The sequence below is a fragment of the Magallana gigas genome, chromosome 5 (assembly GCF_963853765.1).
Source record: "Magallana gigas chromosome 5, xbMagGiga1.1, whole genome shotgun sequence".
Taxonomy (NCBI): domain Eukaryota; kingdom Metazoa; phylum Mollusca; class Bivalvia; order Ostreida; family Ostreidae; genus Magallana; species Magallana gigas.
Genome location: NC_088857.1, coordinates 51920073 through 51943574, shown reverse-complemented (window position 1 = coordinate 51943574; position 23502 = coordinate 51920073). Strand labels below are relative to the sequence as shown.

General features: G+C 35.8%; 1 protein-coding gene across 4 annotated transcripts; it reads left to right on the top strand.

Moving 5' to 3' along the window:
- Positions 1–1559: 1559 nt before the first annotated feature.
- Positions 1560–22796, top strand: LOC105342896 (ras and EF-hand domain-containing protein homolog). 4 transcript variants are annotated; one of them, XM_066086306.1, is made up of 18 exons: positions 1560–1823; positions 7308–7683; positions 12889–13038; positions 14026–14116; positions 15413–15508; positions 15865–16058; positions 16461–16529; positions 16639–16726; positions 17088–17182; positions 17392–17549; positions 18969–19102; positions 19495–19665; positions 19820–19961; positions 20069–20150; positions 20259–20373; positions 20606–20725; positions 20815–20891; positions 21489–22796. In XM_066086306.1, exons 2-18 carry the CDS (start codon positions 7349–7351, stop codon positions 21595–21597), a joined length of 2226 nt encoding a protein of 741 aa, XP_065942378.1. In that variant the 5' UTR covers positions 1560–1823; positions 7308–7348; the 3' UTR covers positions 21598–22796. The 4 variants fall into 4 exon arrangements, with proteins under 4 accessions (XP_065942378.1, XP_065942380.1, XP_065942379.1 ...); XM_066086308.1 differs by having other exon boundaries at positions 1561–1823; positions 21699–22796; XM_066086307.1 differs by having other exon boundaries at positions 1561–1823; positions 21290–22796.
- The last annotated feature ends 706 nt before the right edge of the window (positions 22797–23502 follow it).

The following is a 23502-nucleotide window of genomic DNA, read 5'->3' as shown; positions in this document are numbered from 1 at the left end:
TATTGTTAATGGTTGCAACAACTCGTCTTGTGTTTTATGTATGTCCATTTTATTGCTCCATCCCACGGCCACAGGGTCGGACTCTTAATCCGCAATATTTGAAAACTGTTGTACAGTGTACTTCTTTAAAGTCTAGTTTTAAATTAGACAAAGCGGTTCAAGGCAAGAACCATTTCCATTTGTGTCTATATTTTTATAGATATTAGTCAGATGTATCTACGATTATGAATGACTCTATGTGTCCAGTAATTAGTTGTAAGATTTTTTAGTATGCCAATAACACACATTATCAGACCAGTTTGTTATTAGAGTCGCTATAAAACTAGGCTATGGTCACTGATTAAAGAGAAAGTTACGGGTAATTGCAAAGTAAAAGGTAAGCTAAACTGCCACAGCGACCGAATATATTGACAAACGTAATGTGAGCATGAGCAATGCATGAGCTGGACAGTTCTTGAGGGTTTATGAATGGGAAGCCAACAGCGTCAATGTTTTGAAAAGCAAAACATGAGATGAACACCATGTATTTTACAGGCACGTAACATCGTTTTTGAAAGTGGGGGCGCCAGACTCATCAAAAAAATCTTGACAAGCAAAAAAAAAGAAAAAAAAAAGGAAAATTTTAAGTTTCCCAAAAATCTTCAAAATTCTAATCCGTGGGGGGAGGGGGGGGGGGGGCTGGAACTATATAACTTCAATTTCACTCCTCATTTCCTTATTTTCATATCAATTTTTTACGTACTCCCAAAAACGTGGTTGGGGGCTAACTCAATGATAATTCCATTTTTTATATGTGAATTTAAAAAAAATTGTTGCTGCGATAAAAAGTGGGGGGGGGGGGGCAGGCCCCCCCTGCCCCCCCCCCCCCCCCCCCCACTCCTGATGCTACGTGCCTGTTTTATGCATGTATATTGTTAAATGACTAGTGTGCATGTCGTTATACATAAGCTGAACAATGTGTAATGGAATTTTTTAAGCAATACATGAGCAGTGCGCCAAGGTATTCTGAAGTAGAGTGGGGTGTAAATTGTGTCACAAAACGTGAAATGAAATTTGCCTCATGGTGTTGTTAATAGCATAAGATACATGTAAAACAGTACAACAAGGCATCTTTACACATTATATAAATTGAAACAATACATGATATATGAACAAAGCCTCATTGTAATAGGCTCAAAAGTCCTTAAAGGTATTACAAAGGATAAATTCGAAGCAATTTATCACAAGACTACATGTCTGAAAGAATTCTCAAGAGCGGCTACATTCAATGTGTTAAACACCATATTTAAAATCAATTCTTGTGTGTTTCTGCACTATAGTGTGACATCTTTGCATAGATCAGTAACAAAGATGTTATAACATTCCACAAAGGAACAATACAGTTGCATGTTTAGAAATTATCAGATATATTTTGTATTGGTTTGATAAAATATAATTTACAGGTTATAATTTTAAAACTATAATCAATGTCTTCCAAATAGCCTGCAGATCAGTTTGCCATATGTTGCCGTTTTCCATTAATTCTCATAACCACGTGATCACATCTTTTTATCAGCGTTGTCACGTGACCGACATCCCCTGTATCGATCCAGGTGCAATACGCGGTGGAAAGAACTCAAACTTTGATAGCGGCTTCTCTGTTTGCCAGGTGAGGAAGGTAAACGCCCCTATCTCAGTCCGGCGAATATACGTGGAGAGATAAGCTGGAAAACGAGTGAAACCGCCAAAACAGAGTTGTCGTCTGCGGCGCGGACCTTAGTTCATAGGATCGTGAAAACTTTTATTGAACTATATATTTATCATTGATAAAAGTCTATACACACGTATGTATTCAAATTTATAGTCTCTGTGACAAGGTGGTGGCTTTCTCATGGTGACTGGGTTTGACGTTTGCTTGATATAGAATGTAGCTTGTAACAGGAACGACATAATGAATTGTATCCGTCATATTTCTATAGATGTACATAGCTTATCTATTTATGTCATTTTGTATAAATAAATATAGGTGTTGTGCAATAATGTAAGCATTGGTACACATCATATGTTTTGGTGTACATAAGTATACTGGAGTGTATAGAAATCAGAACTAATTTTAAAAGAGTACACTCTTCACAAGCATTTGTTAATTGCAACAACCATCATTTATAAGGTGTACATATTGATGGCTAACGGGACATGTACTTTTATACGCCATCGCAATAAAGTTTTATATAAATCAATTCTCAATCAACTTTACGTGAGATTCGTATCCGTTTACCTAAAAATCGTGTTCTATAGTTTATGTACCTGACTTATGTGAGAGAAAGGTTTTTTTTTCTCTTGATTCTATCTCCTAGTTGCGATTCTTCTTTATTTAATAGGTTTAATTGAGATTCAATTTTGTAGGATCGCTTTAAAGTGTTATATTTTAGGTTAAGTTTATATGGCCTAGTTATTCCTTTATATATATAAATCTTACCTAAATACATTTCATAGATATTTCATATTATTGATAAGAAATATTGACAAGACCTACGAATTATGATCACTTACATCTCCAAATAATCATCTGGTGAATAAGGACAGTGTGTGTGTGTGTGTGTGTGTGTGTGTGTGTGTGTATTCATATAAATCGTCAGCAGTTTTAATTCCCTGTGTACATGTATTACTTAAATATTACATGCAGTAGAAAGTTACCTGTTGTGCTACTTACATGTATATCGACTTGGTCACTTGCAGTAGTTATAAGTACTAAGTCTTGTTTCTGACAAAACTTGTACATCTTTATTTTATCCTGTGTGAATTTTGAAGTTTGTCATGCTTACTGTTATTTTCCCCTACTTTGATAAAACATCACCGTCCAAAGGAAAATATTAATGTTATTAATTTCCATGACGCAAGTAAAAGGTGTGCATGAAATGCAATATCAACATTTACGCCGACTCGGCCAAATAATAAATGAGTGGATGGCTGTCAGATAAAAGCACGGCCAACAATGGATTCCAATATTGTCCACAAAGTCTGGTCCTTAATGAAGGGACCAGATCCATTGACGTTCACCGGGGCATCTAATATAGAAATAATTTACATGTTTACACCAGTCGAGTGCTTTGTTGTGATTTGGTTATACTCTCTGTTCCTGGTCTTTCCGACCTGAAAAACGCGTGTTTTTATCAATCTTCAAGTAAAATTGATAAACATTCGGTAGTTTGAATATTTTGTGGGTAACAATGGAGCAGGTTTACGAAGAGTGGTTATTACGGTAGTGAGATTAGTTAGGTTTAAAATTTGTAGTTAGTTAGATTACTCATTATAAATCCTTGCGTGTCATATCTCATCTTGTTGGCATCTATCATAAAAAGTATGTGTAGATATTCTATACGCGATGTTTCATTCTAATTTTTCAATGGGTTTTAGTCTAGGAAATATCAGACCTCATGTTCGACCTTATAATCTCTCTATCTCGAAGTTATACTTAAAGGACATTGGTATACACTTATATCTATTTTGTTGAGTCATCCAATAGTGATGGAAGCCATGACGTTGGATATTTCTGGTTGATAAGCATACGAAGATTGGCGTTCAAATTGTAAAAACATACTATTGGATAATCAATAACTTTAAAATTTAATTGCAGCGGTGTAATCATTTGACATTAGAACCATTTTAACAAGAGCTTTGACTTTGAGTAGTTGTGTCAAACAACAATGTGACGTAGGCCTGTATATTTCAGTGTTGGCCACTCGGCCATGGCTCTCTGAAATCAACACGATTTGTCTGGCTTTTGAGCTAAGACTACGCAATCAGTGCATATTTCGCTTGAAACCGCTTTTTTTAAAACTTGTTTTGACGCAAGAATTAGATAACTATGTCCTACTGAAAGTCCAAGGTCTTGCTAAAATGGTTCTATATTGTTAGCAAAACAATTGGTTGACGTTTTAATTACTTAAGAATGAATCGTTCGATTCTTTCAGTCAAGAAAACCAATAGCTTGACGTTCTCATTGCCAGCGAACCAATATTTTGATGTTCTGAGTACAAGAGAAACAATCACTTGACGTTTTCATGTTTAGAGAACCAGTCATTTGACGTTCTTATCATAAGAGAACCAATAATTTGACGTTCTCATCGCTAGGGAATCAATAGTTTAACGTCCTGATTCCAAGAGAACCAATCAGTGGACGTTCTCGTGTCTAGAGAACCAATCAGTTGACGCTCGAATTACAAGATAACCTATCAGTTGATGCTCGAATTACAAGAGAACCAATCAGTTGACGCTCGAATTACAAGAGAACCAATCAGTTGACGCTCTGATGAAAAAAAAACCAATCCGTTGACGCTCTGATGACAAAAGAACCAATCAGTTGACGCTCTGATTACAAGAGAACCAATCATTTGACGCACTGATTACAAGAGAACCAATCAGTTGACGCACTGATTACAAGAGAACCAATCAGTTGACGCACTGATTACAAGAGAACCAATCATTTCATGTTCTGATTTATTGATAGACTGGGCTGCCGGGTCAGTGGTTGCCTAAATTATTACTTTCTCTTTACTTTTTATTCATTTTAAGTAAAAAAAAAATATTTAAGATATACATAAATTTCCTATTCAAAAGTATACATCAATGTTCTGATAAGTGATAACTAAGTCAAATGGGTACAATTTGCTAATGCGTTGTTGGATATATTCCTTGAATTTTAATATAAAATTCAACCGATGATAAAGTTTATCTTTAGATTAACGCTGGTATTAACATATAATTACCGACCGACCTTCTTGCAATTTATCTGCATCTGTCACTGATGTACACATAGTTACACATGTGTGTCTTATTAATTTTATCTGATACAAAGAATTTAAACTTATACAAGTGCAATAAACGCTATTTTATGTATTAAAAAATTGATAAATCTTCTCGTGCAACTCAGAAATCGATTGAAGTGAGTCACAGGTAGGGAGAACAGCTGTGTGGGTTTCATTCGATTTGTCAATTCACTGAAACGTCACCGTAACGGCGCAGTCGTTAACAGTCAACTTCTGTACTTGTAAATTGTAAATTATATATACATGTAATTTTACTTGATTTTTATAGAAAACCAAAATCAAATGACCTTATGATGGAATTACTTCTTAAAGCCTAGCTGGTCTTTCTATATAGGCCTATTGTCAATTCACTGATATTTTCATTGTAATGATGCAGTCTTCTACCTTCAGCTTTTGTTTTTGTAAATTATTTGTTTCTAGAAACCCAAATCAAATGGCCTTTTGAGAATTTTTAGCCTGATTTCCCTTCATCAGTTTTCATTGGTCTTCTTAACTCTGGTCATTGGTCATATCCCAGAATTACGACATATCTCGAGAGACAAATGTCTTAGTCAAATTAAGCAACTGTTGTTTACGGACATAACGATTGCATTACAGAGAAATATTTTGCCCTTCTCAGCAGTTTTTAAACCGATTGTAATAGACAGAATGATGAATTTTGATGTTAGATTTTAAACATTTCGCAGAATTTATAATAAGGGGTAAATGTACATAGAATACATCATCAATCGGTACATGTTTGTTACCATGTGCGAATTTGACTTTCGACACGTCGCCATATTGGTCATATCTTACAATTTTCTTGTGTGGATCACCACACCTATTCAGTAAACCACGCTTATTGATCTGACCGTTGTTTAAAACACGTTGATCTTATAAGACAATTGGAGTAAATTACTCCGATGATGTACTCTGCATTTGGGTATTGTTCCTTGTTGTATCCCATGTATACTGAACACATAAGTATGTTCTAAGTGTTTAAAAGTTTATGATTAAAAATAAACGTGCCATTTTAACAACTTCCTCCAATAGTTTTGACTTGCTCGCTCTTTATTCCGGTTTTCAATTGTAGCTGGGAATCAAGTCAGAATTCATAAATTTATATTCAGAATTTTAGAGGGATTTATTTGCTGTAAACTTTTCTCATATTGCCAGGCAACAATTTTTTTTGAGTTAAAAAAAAAAAACAAGTTGAAAATAATCATACAGGGTTTAATGTACAAATAATATTGTTGGCGGAAGGTTTCAAGAAAAATTAGACATTATTTTTATCTCATTATCTTTAGAGAATTGTACTTTAAGATTCCCAATTTTCAGTACAAATTTTCAGATATCTCATGCATTGGGATATCTTCATTTTATTCTGAACAATTTTTGTCTATTTTTTCTTCTTCTAAATTTTGACATATTAGGGGTTTTTTTCCCATGTTAAACTAAGATGTCTGTATATAGCATATTTTGCATTAAAATTTGAAAATGTTCAAATTTTAATGCAAAATATTTCGATTTCTTATTTACTAAATAATAGTTTTTATCTTAAAATATCAAAGAACTATATATGATAAGAGTTAAATTTGGCCCCCATAATTCGCCATTTTATAAGTGTTTCGGGTACAATAAAATGTTAACTAATTTTTTAGAAGAGTTGATATAAAATATATTTTTCATCTATTTATTTGATTTATTTGCACTCACTGGCAGTATATGACGTCAGAAGTGACGCCATTTCTATAATTCAATCAAAATCAGCCAAAAATTGACATTTTTCTTATCTATTTACAAATGGGAAATATAGAGCGCATGCTTGAACAAGGAAAAATTTTTCGTCACTTATTAGTCTTGGCTAGATACATCTCTGATTAAAATATTTTATTTGTTCAATAATGCACTCTATCTTTGCGGAAGGAAAAACTCCTTGAAAACAAGCTGTTTTACGCTAAAAATGCAAAAATGGCGGGAAAAGGTTGTCTTTACAATGTCATATTTCTAAATTGTGAGCACTTGAACCAAAATGAATATTATGTAAACACATCACATACATATCTGTACTAAGAAAACAAAGAATGATATTAAAATGATGATGTTCATTTTAGGGGGCCATTTTAGGCCCTTATCATATATAGTCCTTTAAAAGTTTGACAGATCTAATGGGTTATCTGATGACCATCAAGCTTTCGTGTAATATATAGAATTGACACAGTTAATCTGCCAGGTCTGTTGTAATTTGAGCATAAGGTCATATCATGAGGTGGTGTAATTAGGATCTTTTTTTTGTAATTATTTTAAATATATTTATTTCAAATAGAATAAGTTTCTATTTAGTGCATGATTCACTCCGATTAAGGGTGTACATGTACAGTGTCCTACATTATTTCATTATCCTTGTGTTCCTTTTCTTTCTCGAATACTATCTTTCTTGAAATCAAAGATTTCGTTTAGATTTCTCCACACAGAACATTAACAACATACTCAGATATCTTTTTTTTTTAATTTCTGCAGATTTCTACATAACGATGCTCACGTAAGTGTGTTGTGACGTCATGAGCCAAGACTTTGATGCTGCAGACCAGCTTTTTCAGATATGTGATTTAGACGGGTCTGGCTATGTCGACGAAGCCGAGCTCGCCCAGATCTGCAAGGAGCTTCCCGCAGAAGACCTTCACGAAATATTCCTGGAACTGGACAAGGATCAAGATGGACACATAAGTGTAGAGGAGTTCCGAAGGGGCTTCAAGGAGATCTACAATAACGTGAAGAAGCGGCGCCTGTCCAGTAAGACGGGTGATGAGAGGGCTCCCCAGAGCTGCTCTGTAGACGATGGAGTGCTGGACGAGTTTGTGGGGTCCCTTGACGATGGTCTGAAAGCGTTGTCATGGTGAGTAGGAACTCTGGTGTTTTGTCCCCCCCCCCCTTCCCCCCGGAATGGTGAAGATCGGCAAAATCGTTTTGCCTTGTCTTCCTTTGTCTGCAAATTTTTTTTCGATATAACTTTGGAACTGTATAGTAAAGTAAATCATTTATTGCACATGTATCTTGGCGTCAGGATGTCCGTTAGTTTATCACCACCTGCTATCCCTAATGATTGTGTCTCTTAGACAACAATTGCATTGAAATGTAAACTTCGGTTTGTTCGGTATATTCAAGGTTAAGTCCTTTTCCAGATGTATTCAGATTATGATCAGAGACCACATTCTCGTCTTTTGTCCATGATAAAAATATACATAATATAGATATATAAATATATTTATAAAACCTTGATCGATCTAGATCAAACAAACTTCATAGGGATCGGCATCGGACTGTGTTAAGTTCTTATTATCTAAAGTGAGTTGAATACATCAATATGATTCATATAATTATCTCAAATAGCATCTTATCTCTGACTGTGATAGAAGTCAGCAAAACCTTTCATATTTTGAAATTCATATTGAAATCACGTGTTATTGTTCCCCGCCATATCTTGGTGACATGTCTCTAATAGACAATATTTAAATCCACTTTAATTCCACAAATCAAGCTGCATTGCATTTAATTATTTGAGTGTTATTTACTCATAATACAGCAGACCCAATCACCAATTCTGGTGCAATGAATACAATCTTCCTTTAGTATTTCTCGAAGAACCTCGCGACTTCAAACCGGATCACGACTCAATATTACTAACTTACACTGATAAACATTTCACTGATGCAGCTATTCTAATGAGCTAAATGAATTCAATTTATTAATATACCAAATGATATATATTCATCGAATAACAACAAAAAACATAATTGTGTATTTAGAATTTATAGCTTTGAGTTGTGCACTCTTTTTGTCAGCATAATTCGGTCATTCAATTGGCTCTTCCGATAATTGCACATTACTTGTAGAATAAGTCAGATATTTTGAAAAATAAACCATAATTGCGGAAACAGCAAATCTTAGAAATACAATATCCACTTCGTTTTCTTCATTCTCAACATGCTTTTTACTTATCAAAGTTTGAAGTACCAAATAAATTTAATTTACTACCCATGGCTTGAAACCACCTGAGCATCTGTGATAATATAATTTTATCCCATTTTAACAGTCTATCATTCAGGAAAATTATGTGTACAAGTACACCCCCCCCCCCAAAAAAAATAGTTATAGAAGTTATCGATCCGTAATCATTTTGATAGGTGTTTGCATTCATGCATCTTTCTTCTCTTTTGCAGAGGTGTTTTTTAGTTATGCGTTTTCGGTTTGGTTTTTTTTTTCGCGGCCGGGTTTTGATGCGTTATGAAGATTGAGTTTTAAGAATAATCTTGATTTAATGGTCTATAATGATGCTATTCCTTCCACAAGTATTAGCAAAAAGCACTTTTTTTTTTTTACCATAGACTACCCCGTATTGCTGTTAACTGTACATATGTTCATAACTAATGGACTATGATTAGTATTTCACGCCTTATTATGATAATTATAATAGAATAAGTCATTTATCTCTCTTAAGACCCTTTAACTTCTTCAAGAATTATTTTTTTAAAAATAATAACGGGGCTTCCAAGCATTAAGGATTATTCGATAGAATAGCGACCCCGGAGTTTATATAATCAGTGTCTTTGAGACGTACATCGTGATTTCTTGATCTTTATCTTGGTAGCGCTCTTAATCTAATGACCTCTCTTCGGATCGAAGATTTTAGGTAAATTCTAAATTTCCCCGGAGTATCGATCACTAAAGAGGATTACATGTCCCACAGATTATAATTTAATGGTATACCTACCTAAGATAACACAGACGTGCCCTGTTATTAATTGATTGTCTCCCTTCTTCATCAATGAAATCCAAATCTTCAAAGATTTGCGTTTGCCTCAGGGCTATAAGGGGCCATTAATTGAATAAAACTGTTTACGGCGGTTACGTTATTTAATTGCTTATTCATTTCCCCCGCTATTCATAGATCTCGGATCTCACGTGACTTGTTGATGGTTTGTAGGTGTCATAGTGCCTTTTGAATTTACAATTAGAAGGTAGGATGTTTCAAGCTTTAAAAAATATTTTTACGTTATCAATAAAAAAATTGTTAAAATGACACTGTTGCTTAGTGTTATTCATATACCGCTGTATAAATGGGGTTATGTCCCCATATATCAATCAACCTTCTCCTACAGCCAGAGAAATTTTAGGCATTTGTTTTGAAATATTGAATATTCAGCAAAGAAAATTATGGAAAATTTCTTACTAGTGTGGTTGGTATTGGGTTTTTTTTTTTAGTATTCATTTGATATGTTCATTATTGGTGTTTATAGTACATGTATTAGTGTGTTCGGTAGGAATGCACTACATGTATGTCCAATATCGGTCTGTTCAATATTGAAGTGATCAGCATTGCATGGTGTGTTCAGTTTTGGTATATTTATGTTATGGTTTGTTCATTGGTATTAGTGAGTTCATTTTATGTGGTAAGATGTCAAACATTGAACAGTTTTTTGGGGTTTTTTGTTAGGGATTAGTGCATAAGAGTTGGTCAGAGATTTGTTAAAGAAACAATTTGACACAATTTTTGAAACAATAAAAAGTAAGACCCCACCGACCTCTGACGACATGGCATACTTTGTATTACCCCCTCACTGGGGGTGGGGCTGAACAACAGTTGTCAACCCTCTTGTTGCTGCCTTTGTTCGTTAATGACTTTATTTATACTGATAATTTACAAGTAAGGGCTGGATCATAATGGACGGACCAATTATTTGTATTTCCCATATAAATTCAATAGGCATCTATATCTCAAAGCCCTGTCATTTAAAGTGTGTAAGTAGTGGCACTGAAAACAGTAAATGATCCACCGGGTAAATCTTAATTGACTGGATCAAGACTACCTATTATTGTCCTGGAACTTTTAGAATAAGTTTTGTCAACTTTCTGAATTTTATAAAGAGCTCAGAGAGGATTTGCAAGGACATTTGTTTGTTTAAGTTAAACTTCACTCAAAGGGCATTCTTAGATAGAGTCTTTAAAGATAAACGGCAAATAAGTACGATTTAATTCCCGATTGTGCATTTATAGAGAATCTGGACGTTTTTTGTCCCATTTGACTTAATTTTTGATATTTAAGAGCCCCGGGACATGTTTAAATAATTTTTAAAGTCTGTTAGTGAGTCACTGTGCAATACTGATCCATAGTGCAGACGCGGACAGCTTAATTCCTCTCTGTATACACACCAAGCCGTCAGAGAAGTTGTTTAATTACTCAAGTAATTAGCACTGCCTGCCATCCGATCAGAGCAGTACTTGTGTCACCTGCTTTAATAGAAGCTCCCCGTTTACTGAACGGTGACGCTGGTGTAGAGAAAAAAACGGAAAGAAAAGTAACGAGGCATGCAGCCGATAAGTCCGTGACAGACGGCGTGTACCTATCTCCGTTACCTGTTGTTTTTTTTAAACTTATAGCTGGGGAATTTAATATCTTCATACGTGGCATAGGTAGATACTCACACAGGATAAACAGTCGGACAGGTGAAAGCGAGATTTATCTCCATAAGTTTCCAAGACACTCCAGTTTTGCCGGGGACGCTTCATTCATGGATGACTCTTAAGATGGATGAGGGGGGATAAGTTTTGGATACATACCTGGATGCCAGAGCTGTATTTTACCTGTCCTGTCAATATTTACATCTGAGATCGTGGTCTGTAATAATCTGTAATGAACTAATAATGGTTCTGTAAAGCAAGATAAAGTTAAGCCTTTGTCTGTTATAAAACGGAGCAACAATTTGATTCTTGGAAAATGTGAAACTGGGCAAGTTAAGAAAAATTCTTAGTCATGGTGTGAAGAAGATCATAAAGAGAGGAAGGGGTGACGAAGAACTTCATTGTACGTACGTCTGTTAGTGTCAAACATCATCGAAGGCATTGCGAAATAATTGGTAAACAATTAAAAGTATTACCGAATTAAACCGCCGGATTACAATGCTACAAATATCCCCGGATTTCTCCGGGCACGGACAAGGTAGCGATTCGTACACACGGGAGTCGTTCCGGGAGATCGCCGAGAGAATGAACCTGTCCAGTGAGGAGCTAGATATCATGTTCACGGCCCTGGACAGTGACGGGGATGGAATCATTACTCACAGTGATCTAATCTGTGAATCCCCCCGCCTGAACAGTACCCCGGTCCATCGTAAACCCGACACGTCCGAGAACTACAAACACCCTTTTAAAGACATTGCCTCGGATTTCAGAGTTTTGTCCACGGAATGGTTAGTGAAGTTAATTGCTCGATCTTAGAAGTTTTATTCGTGGAATTTTAGGAAACAACAAAGTATGGCATATGGATTATTTTGTAAAAAAGATAAAGAAATGATTTTATCTTAAGGGATATTTCATGGTTCCCATGGATCCAAATTACAATTTACCAAAAAGAAACGTGGGAAATGGATCTTAAACTTGGTTTTTGTGTATTTTAATTGTTTCTTATTCATATTTACATGCTCATTTTATATATTCAAGCGCATAAAAATCTTCTTAATCTTTTTAAAATGAAAAAAAGGAAACCGGATGCTTTTTACTGCTGATTTTATTCAAACCTACACATTTGGATATCAAATTGTAACCTGTACCAAGTTGCACATGGATGTATGAATGGGGATTAACGATTAACATCGAGATCGTAATCTGTAGGTGTAATTACATTAATACACCAACAAGAGTCATTGGAGGACAGCATTACACGACTCTTAGTGACCCACTAACGCGATTAAATCGCCGGAATCAGAATTTCTCAGGTCATTTATGAAATGCGTCGGAATGTGCCTTATTGTATTGTAAAACACTTTGCTGACGTAATAATCAACATGGTATCATTGTGATGGTGGGATTAATATTTTATTGTATGAACATATGACTTTTGTATGCATACAATACATATTATCAAATGCAGAGGCACATGTTTCAGATTTACATGTTTGGATACATAGATAAAATGAGCTAATTCCGTCTGAATCTTTCTGTACTTCTACACTCTCGTGCAACAACTAGCTTAGTATAAGTACTTTACTCACAGTACATGTTACTACATTTATGTTTCTGACCTTGTTTGTCCTTGACCTTTCAGCCAGGAACAAGTTTGTGACCTCTATCAACAGCTGCACGCCTCGGACCAGTCCGATCTACTACAGAACTTCGAGTCCATCATCCTGGGCGTCCTAAAAGATGTACGATTCTATCAGCTGGAAAACGAACGGCTGGAAAAGTCCTTCAAAAGGTGACTTTGAAAACTTGATCTAGCAAAAACATTGTTCAGACTTTTGTTACATCTATATATTTAAAGAGGGAGCTCAAACCATCACAATTTAGATATATATATATTTATTTAAAGTATAATGCTGTTTTTCAAACACGAATATTTATAAAGTTCATAGAAGTATAACAATTTCATCCCATTAAAAGGATTTTTTTCTTTCTAGAGAGTGCATTTAAATCCCCTGGTTTCGTTAACATTCCTTCATATCAGTCTCTACATCGGCATAAATCATGATAAAAAAAAGTTTAATTTAAATGCAATTTTTAAACCTTCTATACTTGCGACAAACTAATCCTGTTTTCGGGCGAGAATGAAATTCAATTAAAGATGAATGATACATTGATACATACCAAACATATATTTCAAAGTTTTGATTTGTTTAGTAAAGAAAATTTAGATGAACAAACCATCACATCGTCGTTATACAGCGATCTCTATAAATTTTAATTTCAGAAGACAAAATTAAAATGTATAGAAAGAAACGTGAAATGTATCTAATAGCACTTTCGAATGCACGTAATACACTCAAGAACTATTTCGGGGGCTTGCCCGTTATCAAAGAGAAAGAGAAATTTTTTAGACGGTATAATAGAGAGTTATAATGACCACCACCCCTTAATCCGACTGCTTCTTTCTCCGTTATCAAAGAGAAAGAGCATAAGGAAGCCTATATGTATAGGGCCATATGTATAGGGCTCAGGATATCAGGTCGGTTAGAGTGTATAGGAACCCCGTACAAGAGGTATTAGACTCCTATCATACCAGTTATAGCCTATAGAAAAGAACGTAAAATAAGTTAGGACTCCTAGCTGATCAGTAAAAGTGTATAGGAACGCACTTACATTAAGTTTAGGACTCCTATCAGATCAGTTAGGATGTATAGAAACGCACGTACAATAAGTGTAGTAGGACTCCCATTAATTGGACTGCTTGGTTTCCTGTTAACAGAGAGAAGGAGCAGCAGGAGCGACATCTTCGTGAGCTGGAGGATGAGATGGACAAGGAGATCCAGAAGTTGGAGGAGGCCTTCAAAGCAAAGGTAGGCGGCCTACAGGACACCCCCCCCCCCCCTTCCCCTGAATGGCGGCCCTCGTACCTCACCCCGCCAACTACCTCAATGTAAACCTAGGCGCATCACATATCCAATCTTTACCAACTACCCCCACAAAGTAAAGGTATAGCCTCAACCCATGTATAAGCCACACAAAGGTAGGAGGTCAATTCCTCCCCCCCCCTTTAACCCACCACCCTAAAAAACTCATCCCTAAGTGACCGTATATATGGAAAAACTTCACAATTTTAAATAGAACAGATTTTATTATGCAGTGACATTGCAAATTTTAGTAACTTAGTAAGCAATGAAATGGAGAAGTTGGCGGAGGCGGGGGCACTATTGAAAAAGGTACGCCAGTCCACTGGTGCTGAGAAAGTGATACATTTGATTAAAAAGTTAATGATCAAATGGTGTCCTCCCCCATATTTGTTTACAACAAGAACAATATCAATGGTTGTCTCTTCAGGCAAAATATACGTTCTTTTATGTACACCAGCGTGACTCTTGCTGTCAATCGGTAAAGATCTCATCATTGCAGTCAACGGCCACTGGTCTCTTACGCCCACGGTTATACTCGGTAAAAACGGTCAAGCTTTACATTGCATGGACATACCCCTGGAAAGAAAACAAAAAATATAAAGCGATAACGATCGATACACTGGAAACATTGTGCGCAAAATAATTGTATAACACTGTTGATCTAAATTGTTGGTGTGGTAACAGATTTCGTCTGAATCACAATAGAAATTTTCTGAGCCCGGTAGATCGAAGCTCCCTCAAACGTATTTGCATATTTTCAAAATGGATTTTTTGCTATAGTTTGAGTAGGCGTCATGTTGGTGTAAGTTTGCTCTGTTGGTAACCATGATTTACACGCTTGTCTTTATATAAGACAATATACAGGAATAACGTCTGTTGTCATCTGACGACGAGACAGTGTAAATACACATTGCAACACCAAGTAGTTGCTTAACCCCCCCCCCCCCCCCGATGATTCGAATAAAAAAAGAAAAAAAAGTATAAAAAATGTAAAAATCTTAATCAGAAACAGCCAAGTCTTCGCTTGAAGTTTTAGATAACTACAACTGTTGTCATTATGTTACGTCCATAAACACAACCCTTTTCTTTATCTCTGGGTGAACTGAATATTTTGCACTTTTGCGTCTCACACTACCACCAACATTGGAGAGAGAGAGAGAGAGAGAGAGAGAGAGAGAGAGAGAGAGAGAGAGAGAGCTATGATTGTGTAGTCTGTACTATGACCATACTCTCTTTATTTAGGAAGAGGAAAGAATTGCAACAGAGAAAGCCGAGCTTAGAAAAGAGGTAGACAACGAGATAAAAACCCTTCAACAGAATCTGACCAAATTACAGGAGGTAAACTCAAATCAAATCAACAAGTTATCATAAAAAAATTAGAACCATGTTAACAAGTCCTTGGACTTTGATGTAAGTATCTATTTCTTGCGTCAAAGCAAGGTTTCAAGCGAAATATACACCGATTGCGTAGCCTTACCTCAAAAGTCTGACAAATCTTGTTGATTTCAAAGAGCCATGACTGAGTGGCCTACAATGAAATAGACAGGCCTACGTCACAATGCTGTTTGACACAAATACCCAAAGTCCAAGCTTCTGTTAAAATGGTTCTAATAGTTAGCTTATACTTTATTTACCAATTTTAGCTTCGTCAAAATTGACGAACATAAATTTAAGTAATTTTCACGTTCTCAAAGGATAAATCGGACCCCCGGGGATCCGAGCTGGAGGAACAAGTCAACAACGTGAAGTTAAAGCTAGACGAATTAACGGTAGAGAACAGGCGCCTGCGCAGTGAGCTGACAGACGCACAGACAAACCTGGCGCTGGTCCGGAGTGAGCTGGCCACCGTGAGACAGCAGCACAAGGACAAGTGCCAGGAGCTCTCCATGTGAGTCCTACAGCTGTACACACTCAAACTAGTCTCATATACAAACTTAGGTTCACTTGCATAGACTTAACCTACATGTATTCAGTGATGTAAACTCATAAGCAAATGTATTCCATAATATTGTACACTAATGTGCAGTTCTCAGTACACCCTTAAGTTTGCTCAATCACTTAAGTTCTATCTTATCCGATTCACTTGTGCACAAACTTAAGTTAATGTATTTACTTATGTAATAACTTTAGTCTATTTACTCACGTAAGTTTACTTTCTATATACACTTTGGTAAATCTATTATTCATTTACAAAAATAATTCACGAACTGAAGTGAATATTCAGTATTGTATAAAATCCATCATTTGAATAGATCATTTATAACCCAGTGTTAAAAATATTTTTCTTCAGGGAAAAGCAAACTGTTATGGATTATATCAAAGAGCAAGACAACTTAACGAGGCAACTCCATCTGTTACAGTAAGTATATAGTATAAAAACTTCTTCAAAAACAGCGATGAAAATTTGATTTGATGCAGAACAGTGTGTAATGTAGGGTTTAGAGTTACGGTTTTTGCTTTCTTTGCAGTGATGCTAACAAACAGCTGCACGACACAAATGACGACCTCAGACTTGCCATTGAGAGCAGACGACAGGGGCACAGACCGTCTGTGGCTGTAAGTAGGTCAACACAACATAAGTAGGTCACTAAAACACACAAGCTGTTATTGGCTGTAAGTAGGTCAACAAATAATACAGACTGTTGCTGTAAACTATATGTAAACCTACAAATGAATATGTTTAAAATGATGCTTTACAGATAACTGACCAAACATTAATATTGTGCTTAAAATATAGCTCCTTTAAACTTCAGACCCATTACTTTGCTACATGAAGCTATTGATGATGTTGTACCGCTAAAGACATATAAATGTGCAATAGTGCTGTAAAATTTCTAACAATACAGACCTATCACTGTGCAGTAAATGAAGTTTTCTTTTAATCCTGACCTACATTTATCACTGTTGTCTGTTACAGAGTGCCACCAGCTCCACGCCCAACACATGCGGCAAGGACCGGCGGGGCTCGGTGATGAGTGAGTACTTTCTGGGACACCGATCAGGGACTCCCTCGTGAGTTATTAATCTCATCATCAACCGCAGATATTTACTTTATACAGAACATGTATTTTAAAGTACGCCAAAGTAACACAAATTCACTTAAAAGATATAGTACTGAAACCATATGTAGGTGTTCAATTTTAAAGGGATTAGGGTTTGTTGCACCTACCTGTGACTTTAAACGAACGTTTTCTTTTCAAACTTAATATGTCTGTTTCAAGGATTCGTTCCTGTAACCTGAGCCCCGCGTCATCAGTAGTAGAGGAGCCGATATCTCGGCAACTGTCCGTCAGTAACTCGTCCTACTCACCCCGACACTTCCCTGGCAGACTGCCAAGAGACGAAACCTGTGAAGAGGACAACATAGCGGACGACTTAGGTGAGCAAATTGATGACAATTCAATTTCTTTATTGCAAAGACATACGTCTTATAGCACTTACATGTATAAATGTGAACAATACATGAATAAATAATAATAATAATGGACGGTCAGTCCTTACAAATCTATAGAATAATTTGTATTTGGAGAATGAAATAACACATATATTATATATATATTGATAGTAATAACAATTGAAATCAGCAAATGACACTTGATATAGTCAAACCATTCTGAGTGTGAGGGCTTTGTAAATGAATTTTCCTAAATTACACAATTAGACAGAGACAGAATTAATGAAGAGTATCATCAGATGAAATTGAGAATATGTTCATCAACTAATTCCAGTTATTTCTATCTCATCAGTTGTTCTATATAATCCATCTTGTTAAAATTTTGTAAAATATAACAAGCTCATTGTGGATTTTAAAATTAAATGAAAACATTTTTTGTTTCATTTTTTCGCAGAAGTATTTCCATGGATCGTTCACGTGTATTGTTCTACAACAATCTTCGTAATATTGTTGTTGTTACATGTTGTACATTTTCCTTTCTTCTAGTTCTTCGCCTTTCCACAGCTTTTTATCTTGTATATCCTCATCTCCAGGGTAATAAAGTGTCACGTGATTGTAGTTTGTCTTAGTCACGTGGCCTTAAAAAGGCATTGCCCCTGATCTTTTAAACCCCTCACAGAAACTTCCAACTTCTTCGCAAAATGAACATGACTTATTGTATTCACCATGTCTTGTGCACAAACAACAGCAAGCCTAATGTTTACACACAGGTTTTCTTAATGAAGAAACCAGTTTTACATGATGTATATGTACATTATTATTTATTGTCTAAGTTCACGCGAAACACGTTTGTCTGAGCATGTGCGCAATTTTAGCACGATTTACGTTGACACACCCATCAGTTGGTATTGTGCATTTGTACATATAATCCGGTCTTTTTATTTTTGACTTTTCAAAGATTGTTCGCGAAGAAATAACCATAGAAAAACTATATCATTAGCTGTATGATAGGACACTATAAAACGAATACTACCATTCAAAAATGCAATGAGATATAAGTTAATGATTTTCTCAACTGAATAAAACTAATAAATAACTTATTTTTAAATGAAGATTAATACTGTATACAAAACTAAAACATTTTAAAGCCTCAAAATCTGCAATAAGAATGTCAATAAGACTGTATCTTGTATACAAATGTTTATAATAGACATAGTAAACATCCGCACGATATTTTTAAAGGATTTAAAATCTTACGAATTCTTGGGTTTAATCTATCAATTGGCGTAAACAATATCATCTTTGGATTTATTTTGTACCTATTAAATACAATGACAAGGCGATCCATTCTACAGAGTTGTCTCCCCATCAAACACGTGCTCTTACTTCCTCGTCCTATTGCAGACAGCGGTCACTCCACTCTGAGGGAACACAACGACCTTGACACCGAGTCCGAGGCTCACTATGACGACGATCTCTACCGACACCGGATGTTCACTCCCAAACCTCCGGCCAACAGACTGGTAGAGGAGACTGATGTGAGTACCATTTGGTTGAAGTGGAAAGAGTATCTTGTCCAAAAATAAAACCCGTACACTAATTCAGTTCAAAATGTTGCAATTCTAGCTTTCAAATAGCAATTAAAAACAAATATAAAAAATCAAAATGACAAAGTTGTAGCTTTGATTTTGCTAAATATATTTACAATAGATGTTCAATCTGGTTTAACACTGGCTGCATATCAATGTCGGCAATATTTGTTCAAAGGGTGAATAATGAGATAAATGATCCTTTACTCTTCGCATAAACTATCTACAAAGACGCGAAAAATGACACAAAGTCGACTTTTGACTTTGAGAAAATCTAGTTACTTAACCGTTATAAAGGAAAATGGAATAAATATTTCATGTGCTTGTCTTCTTATTAAAAGGAACCGGAATCTCATGATGAAACCGAGGCTGAGTCGGTGTTCCCCAATGACAATCGAGCGCTGCAGCTGCAAACTCGGCTAGGTGCACCAAGCATCAGATCTTCTCGTGCCAGTCTCAGATCTCGCGAGAGCAGAAACAGTCGTCTTCGTCGAATGACAGCAAGCCAAGAGGTAAATTCGAATTCCATCGAGATCGAGGCTCCCGCCTTTCGACCCTCCCTCCTTTTCAGACAAATAAAATTTAAATCCATATTTTCTGTCGAGCACCGAAATTTCGTAAATCGGAGGTCGTAGGCATCACAGTGCATTTTGGTTTTCTTTTCAGTCCATTGGCTCTTCCAAAGCCTCCCGGGACCCAGAAAGGATGTACAAGATCGTGCTGGCCGGGGATGCAGCCGTGGGCAAATCCAGCTTCATCATGAGACTGTGCAAAGGAAAATTTGTTCCCAACCTCAGCTCAACATTAGGTACATGCGCAATCCATTCAAAATGAAAGAACATTGAATATAAAAATATCCATATTTATTCGATCTATGTCTTTGAATCAATCAAAGTCTTTTTGTTTGAATTGCAGGCGTTGATTTTCAAACAAAGGTTTTGGAGGTTGACGGGAGAACCATTGCCTTGCAGTTGTGGGATACCGCTGGCCAAGAGAGGTAACTCGCCGCCGCTTAGTTAACTACTATGTGATGTATATTGTATAATTGAATACACCTTATATATTCTGACTTTTTCGACCAATAGAGACTTTGTTCTGTTTACAGATTTAGAAGCATAGCCAAGTCGTACTTCCGTCGGGCGGACGGTGTCCTCCTGCTGTACGACTGTTCCTACGAACGATCGTTCATGAGTGTCAGGGAGTGGGTGGATTCCATAGAGGTAAGTCCCTGCCACAAAACAAAATAATACTGAGGTGTTGCTGGGACATTCATTTGTTTTTTTTACTTTAAAAAGTACTTTTAGCGTAGCTATTTTAATAAAACTGGGTATCAGTCCTCACCTTTTAGGGAATATGAACGTCATTCAAAACACAATATATTATTAATAAAAAATACTTTTTTACATGTTGAATGCGTTTTATCTATTTATTAAATTAAACACGATTTTACAGGAAGGAGCCCAGAAGAAGGTTCCCATCATGCTGTGCGGTAACAAGTCGGATCTGAGAGAGGAGGCGGAAAAACAGGGCCGAAAAGTGGTCAACTTTGAGGAGGGGCAAAGACTGGCCAGGGTAGGGGATTTGTTAATAATGTCTGGGGTTAATATTGTTCACCCTTGAATTTGATAGCTTACTAACGTTGAGTTTATGTTTATTTCAAGGAGTTTGAAGGTCTGTTCATAGAAACCAGTGCAAAAGAGGGTTCCAATATAGTTGACGCAGTGACGGAACTTTCTAGGTAGGGCTTTGCTTTGTCTGTTTGTTAATTATGTTTTTCAAGACTTATTGTTTGAATTATGTTTTTCATTACGCTGCTAGTACTTTGTTTCATACTTTATTATTTATTTCTTATGATAATCATATAATTATTGATTTGATTGTGAATGTAAATGTTTTAGTTCTGCGACAAAATATTTTCCTTCTTTAAATGGGTGTATGTTTTCTTTTAAAAACTTTTTAATACCCGTTTTTAAGCCTGCATTCATTATTTTCCCTTTATTCCCTATCTTCTTTCATAAATCATTTGTATTTGGTATCTAGTTTTATTTTTCGTTTTCCAACCCTCTCTTTTGTTTTTGATGTTGTACATGCATGCTTTACCCGAATTCTGACATCCCGCCCTAATCTGCTTTTCAGACTTCTCATGGCTAGCGAAGATTTTGAGCTTGTGACTTCCGGATTGCAACTAAAGACCGAAAGTGCAAAGAAAAAATCATCCTTTTGTTGTGGTTCATAAAAAATCACAAACCCCGCCCTCTTGCGGTGACAAGTGGTTCTCTCATAGGACGGAGAGTTCCTTCCCTTTGTTACAGCTTGTCATTTTTAACCATTTCAGACTTCTTGCATCTAACGAAGATTTAGAAGTGGAGGCCTCAGGGCTCCAGCTACACGACCCCAACTATGACCCCAGCAAAAGAATTAACTGCTGTGGAAGATCCTCTTGAAAACTTTAAATTAAACCCCGAAAATCCACCTGATAGATAGTATCAGGGGTGAAGGGAATGATAATTCTAGGAAATAAAGGGGTTTTTGACGTTTTTTGCAGACTTTTAACTACGAACGAGGATTTAGAAGTGAAAACCTCCGGTCTGCAGCTCCATAACGGAAACATGAAGGGAAAGTCTTCATGCTGCGGATCGTAATGGTTAACAATGCACTGTGCCGTCATCATTTCATTGTTTTCTGTGGTTATATGAGGAACAAGCACGCTTATATAATGTATCAGGGCTATGCTTTTATTTACACTTTTCATTGTCCATGTTAATTTGTACATTTTTAATTTATTTTGTGCATTTTGTGATGTTGATAGCTATATCTCAAGTTTTATACATTTCAAAACATTTTTACATATCCTTTTAAAAATCTTATCATTGTTTTACATGTTTAGAAATCAGGTAAACATCCATGATTTATCTGTTATTATGTGCAATAGTTTAATAATGGTAGTCAGAATTACATGTAGATAGATTTGTTTTATTGTTGTCATGTAGAGTTTCGATGCATATGAAATGAAGTATTCGCTTTCGACATTTCGTATAATGTGAACAGGTTTTCGCACTCCCCAAGATTGGACTTTCGTGTTCGAAAAATTCATCATTTTTCAGTTTGTGATTTACAATTTGGTATTTTCATACACACCGTCAGGTGTGACAATAAGATACGTTTATTTGTATATTGAAACGAGAAAAATAACAGATGACCAGTGCAATGAAGTAGACAATGTTTCAAACACCTCTAAAAGTTTAATGTTTTAAATAGTATTTTATTGTACCACGTGTTTAGAAGCAATTTTATTTTCAAACTTTAACAATAATTCGCCGTTCCAAAGAATAATTGATTTTCTCCTAAAATTCATTAACTACATTTTAAAAATTATGAGGAAGAAATCTGTATCCATTGAACTAGATCTTACAGCAATCGCCTGGACACATTGTCTCGTATAGTCCCATAAGATGTGGGATAATAGTGACTGCATACGGCAGACTTTCGAACATAGCAGAGTAACTATTTACTGCGCTCTCAATTCCTGTATGATATTCCCACTGTCTAGTCTCGCACCTTGTTTTTTATGCTGGTATTTAGTTGTTGAAGCAGAATATTAGCTTTTGTTAAGTTTTTTCTTTGGAATAAAAAAAGAAACGTGCTTTGTTGTTATTACTTCATGCAGAGAGAAAAATTATCCAAAAAACGCTGTTTCATCACTATTAAATGTATGTACCAATCTTTGTGGGTTTCTTTAATGAGTTGATCCACAAAATTTGATGTTCATCGAAGTGCAGTTTCTAATAGTATATTGTAGTGGTATGAGAATTATCCACGGGTTTACCTATTCTTAAAACTGATGCCCACGAATATCAGTGGCGTCGAACTAATCAGAATCTTGACAAGCATATGAAAAAAAGGAGGATATTAAATGGTTATTGTTATGTTTAAATATGCAGAAAAAGTGGAGAGGGCTAACCCCCTCCCCTACCAATTCCGACTCCTGTGAACATTGATGAAACCGCAGCACTGTCCATACTGTAAGTGTATCGATCGAAATCAGCGTTTGTATAACGTAAGTTTCGTTGTACATAGCGTTCAATGTCAGTATAATAGATGTTTCCATGCTAAATAGGGTCCGAAGTCTGTGTAACGAAAGTTCATTGTAACTTGTCGCAAAGTCACTTGTCATCAGAAAAAAAAAACAAATTTGTCCATAAATTATTATCTTTAAATAATGTTGCAATTTTTTCCACAGCTGGACGATTTGTTGGATTGAAATTTTTTGTTTGTTTCTATATTTTGTTAAATAAAAACATTCTGAAATTGGTTTTTTTTACAATTCACTCAAGACCTCCTTTAAATAA

Bases quoted from the DNA above. Each gene is read 5' to 3' on its own strand.
- LOC105342896 (XM_066086306.1), top strand. From the start codon at position 7,349: ATGAGCCAAGACTTTGATGCTGCAGACCAGCTTTTTCAGATATGTGAT. The intron at 16,727-17,087 runs GTAAGTAGGTCA...TGTCTGTTACAG, and splicing joins GGCACAGACCGTCTGTGGCT to AGTGCCACCAGCTCCACGCC. The intron at 20,151-20,258 runs GTAACTCGCCGC...TTCTGTTTACAG, and splicing joins GATACCGCTGGCCAAGAGAG to ATTTAGAAGCATAGCCAAGT.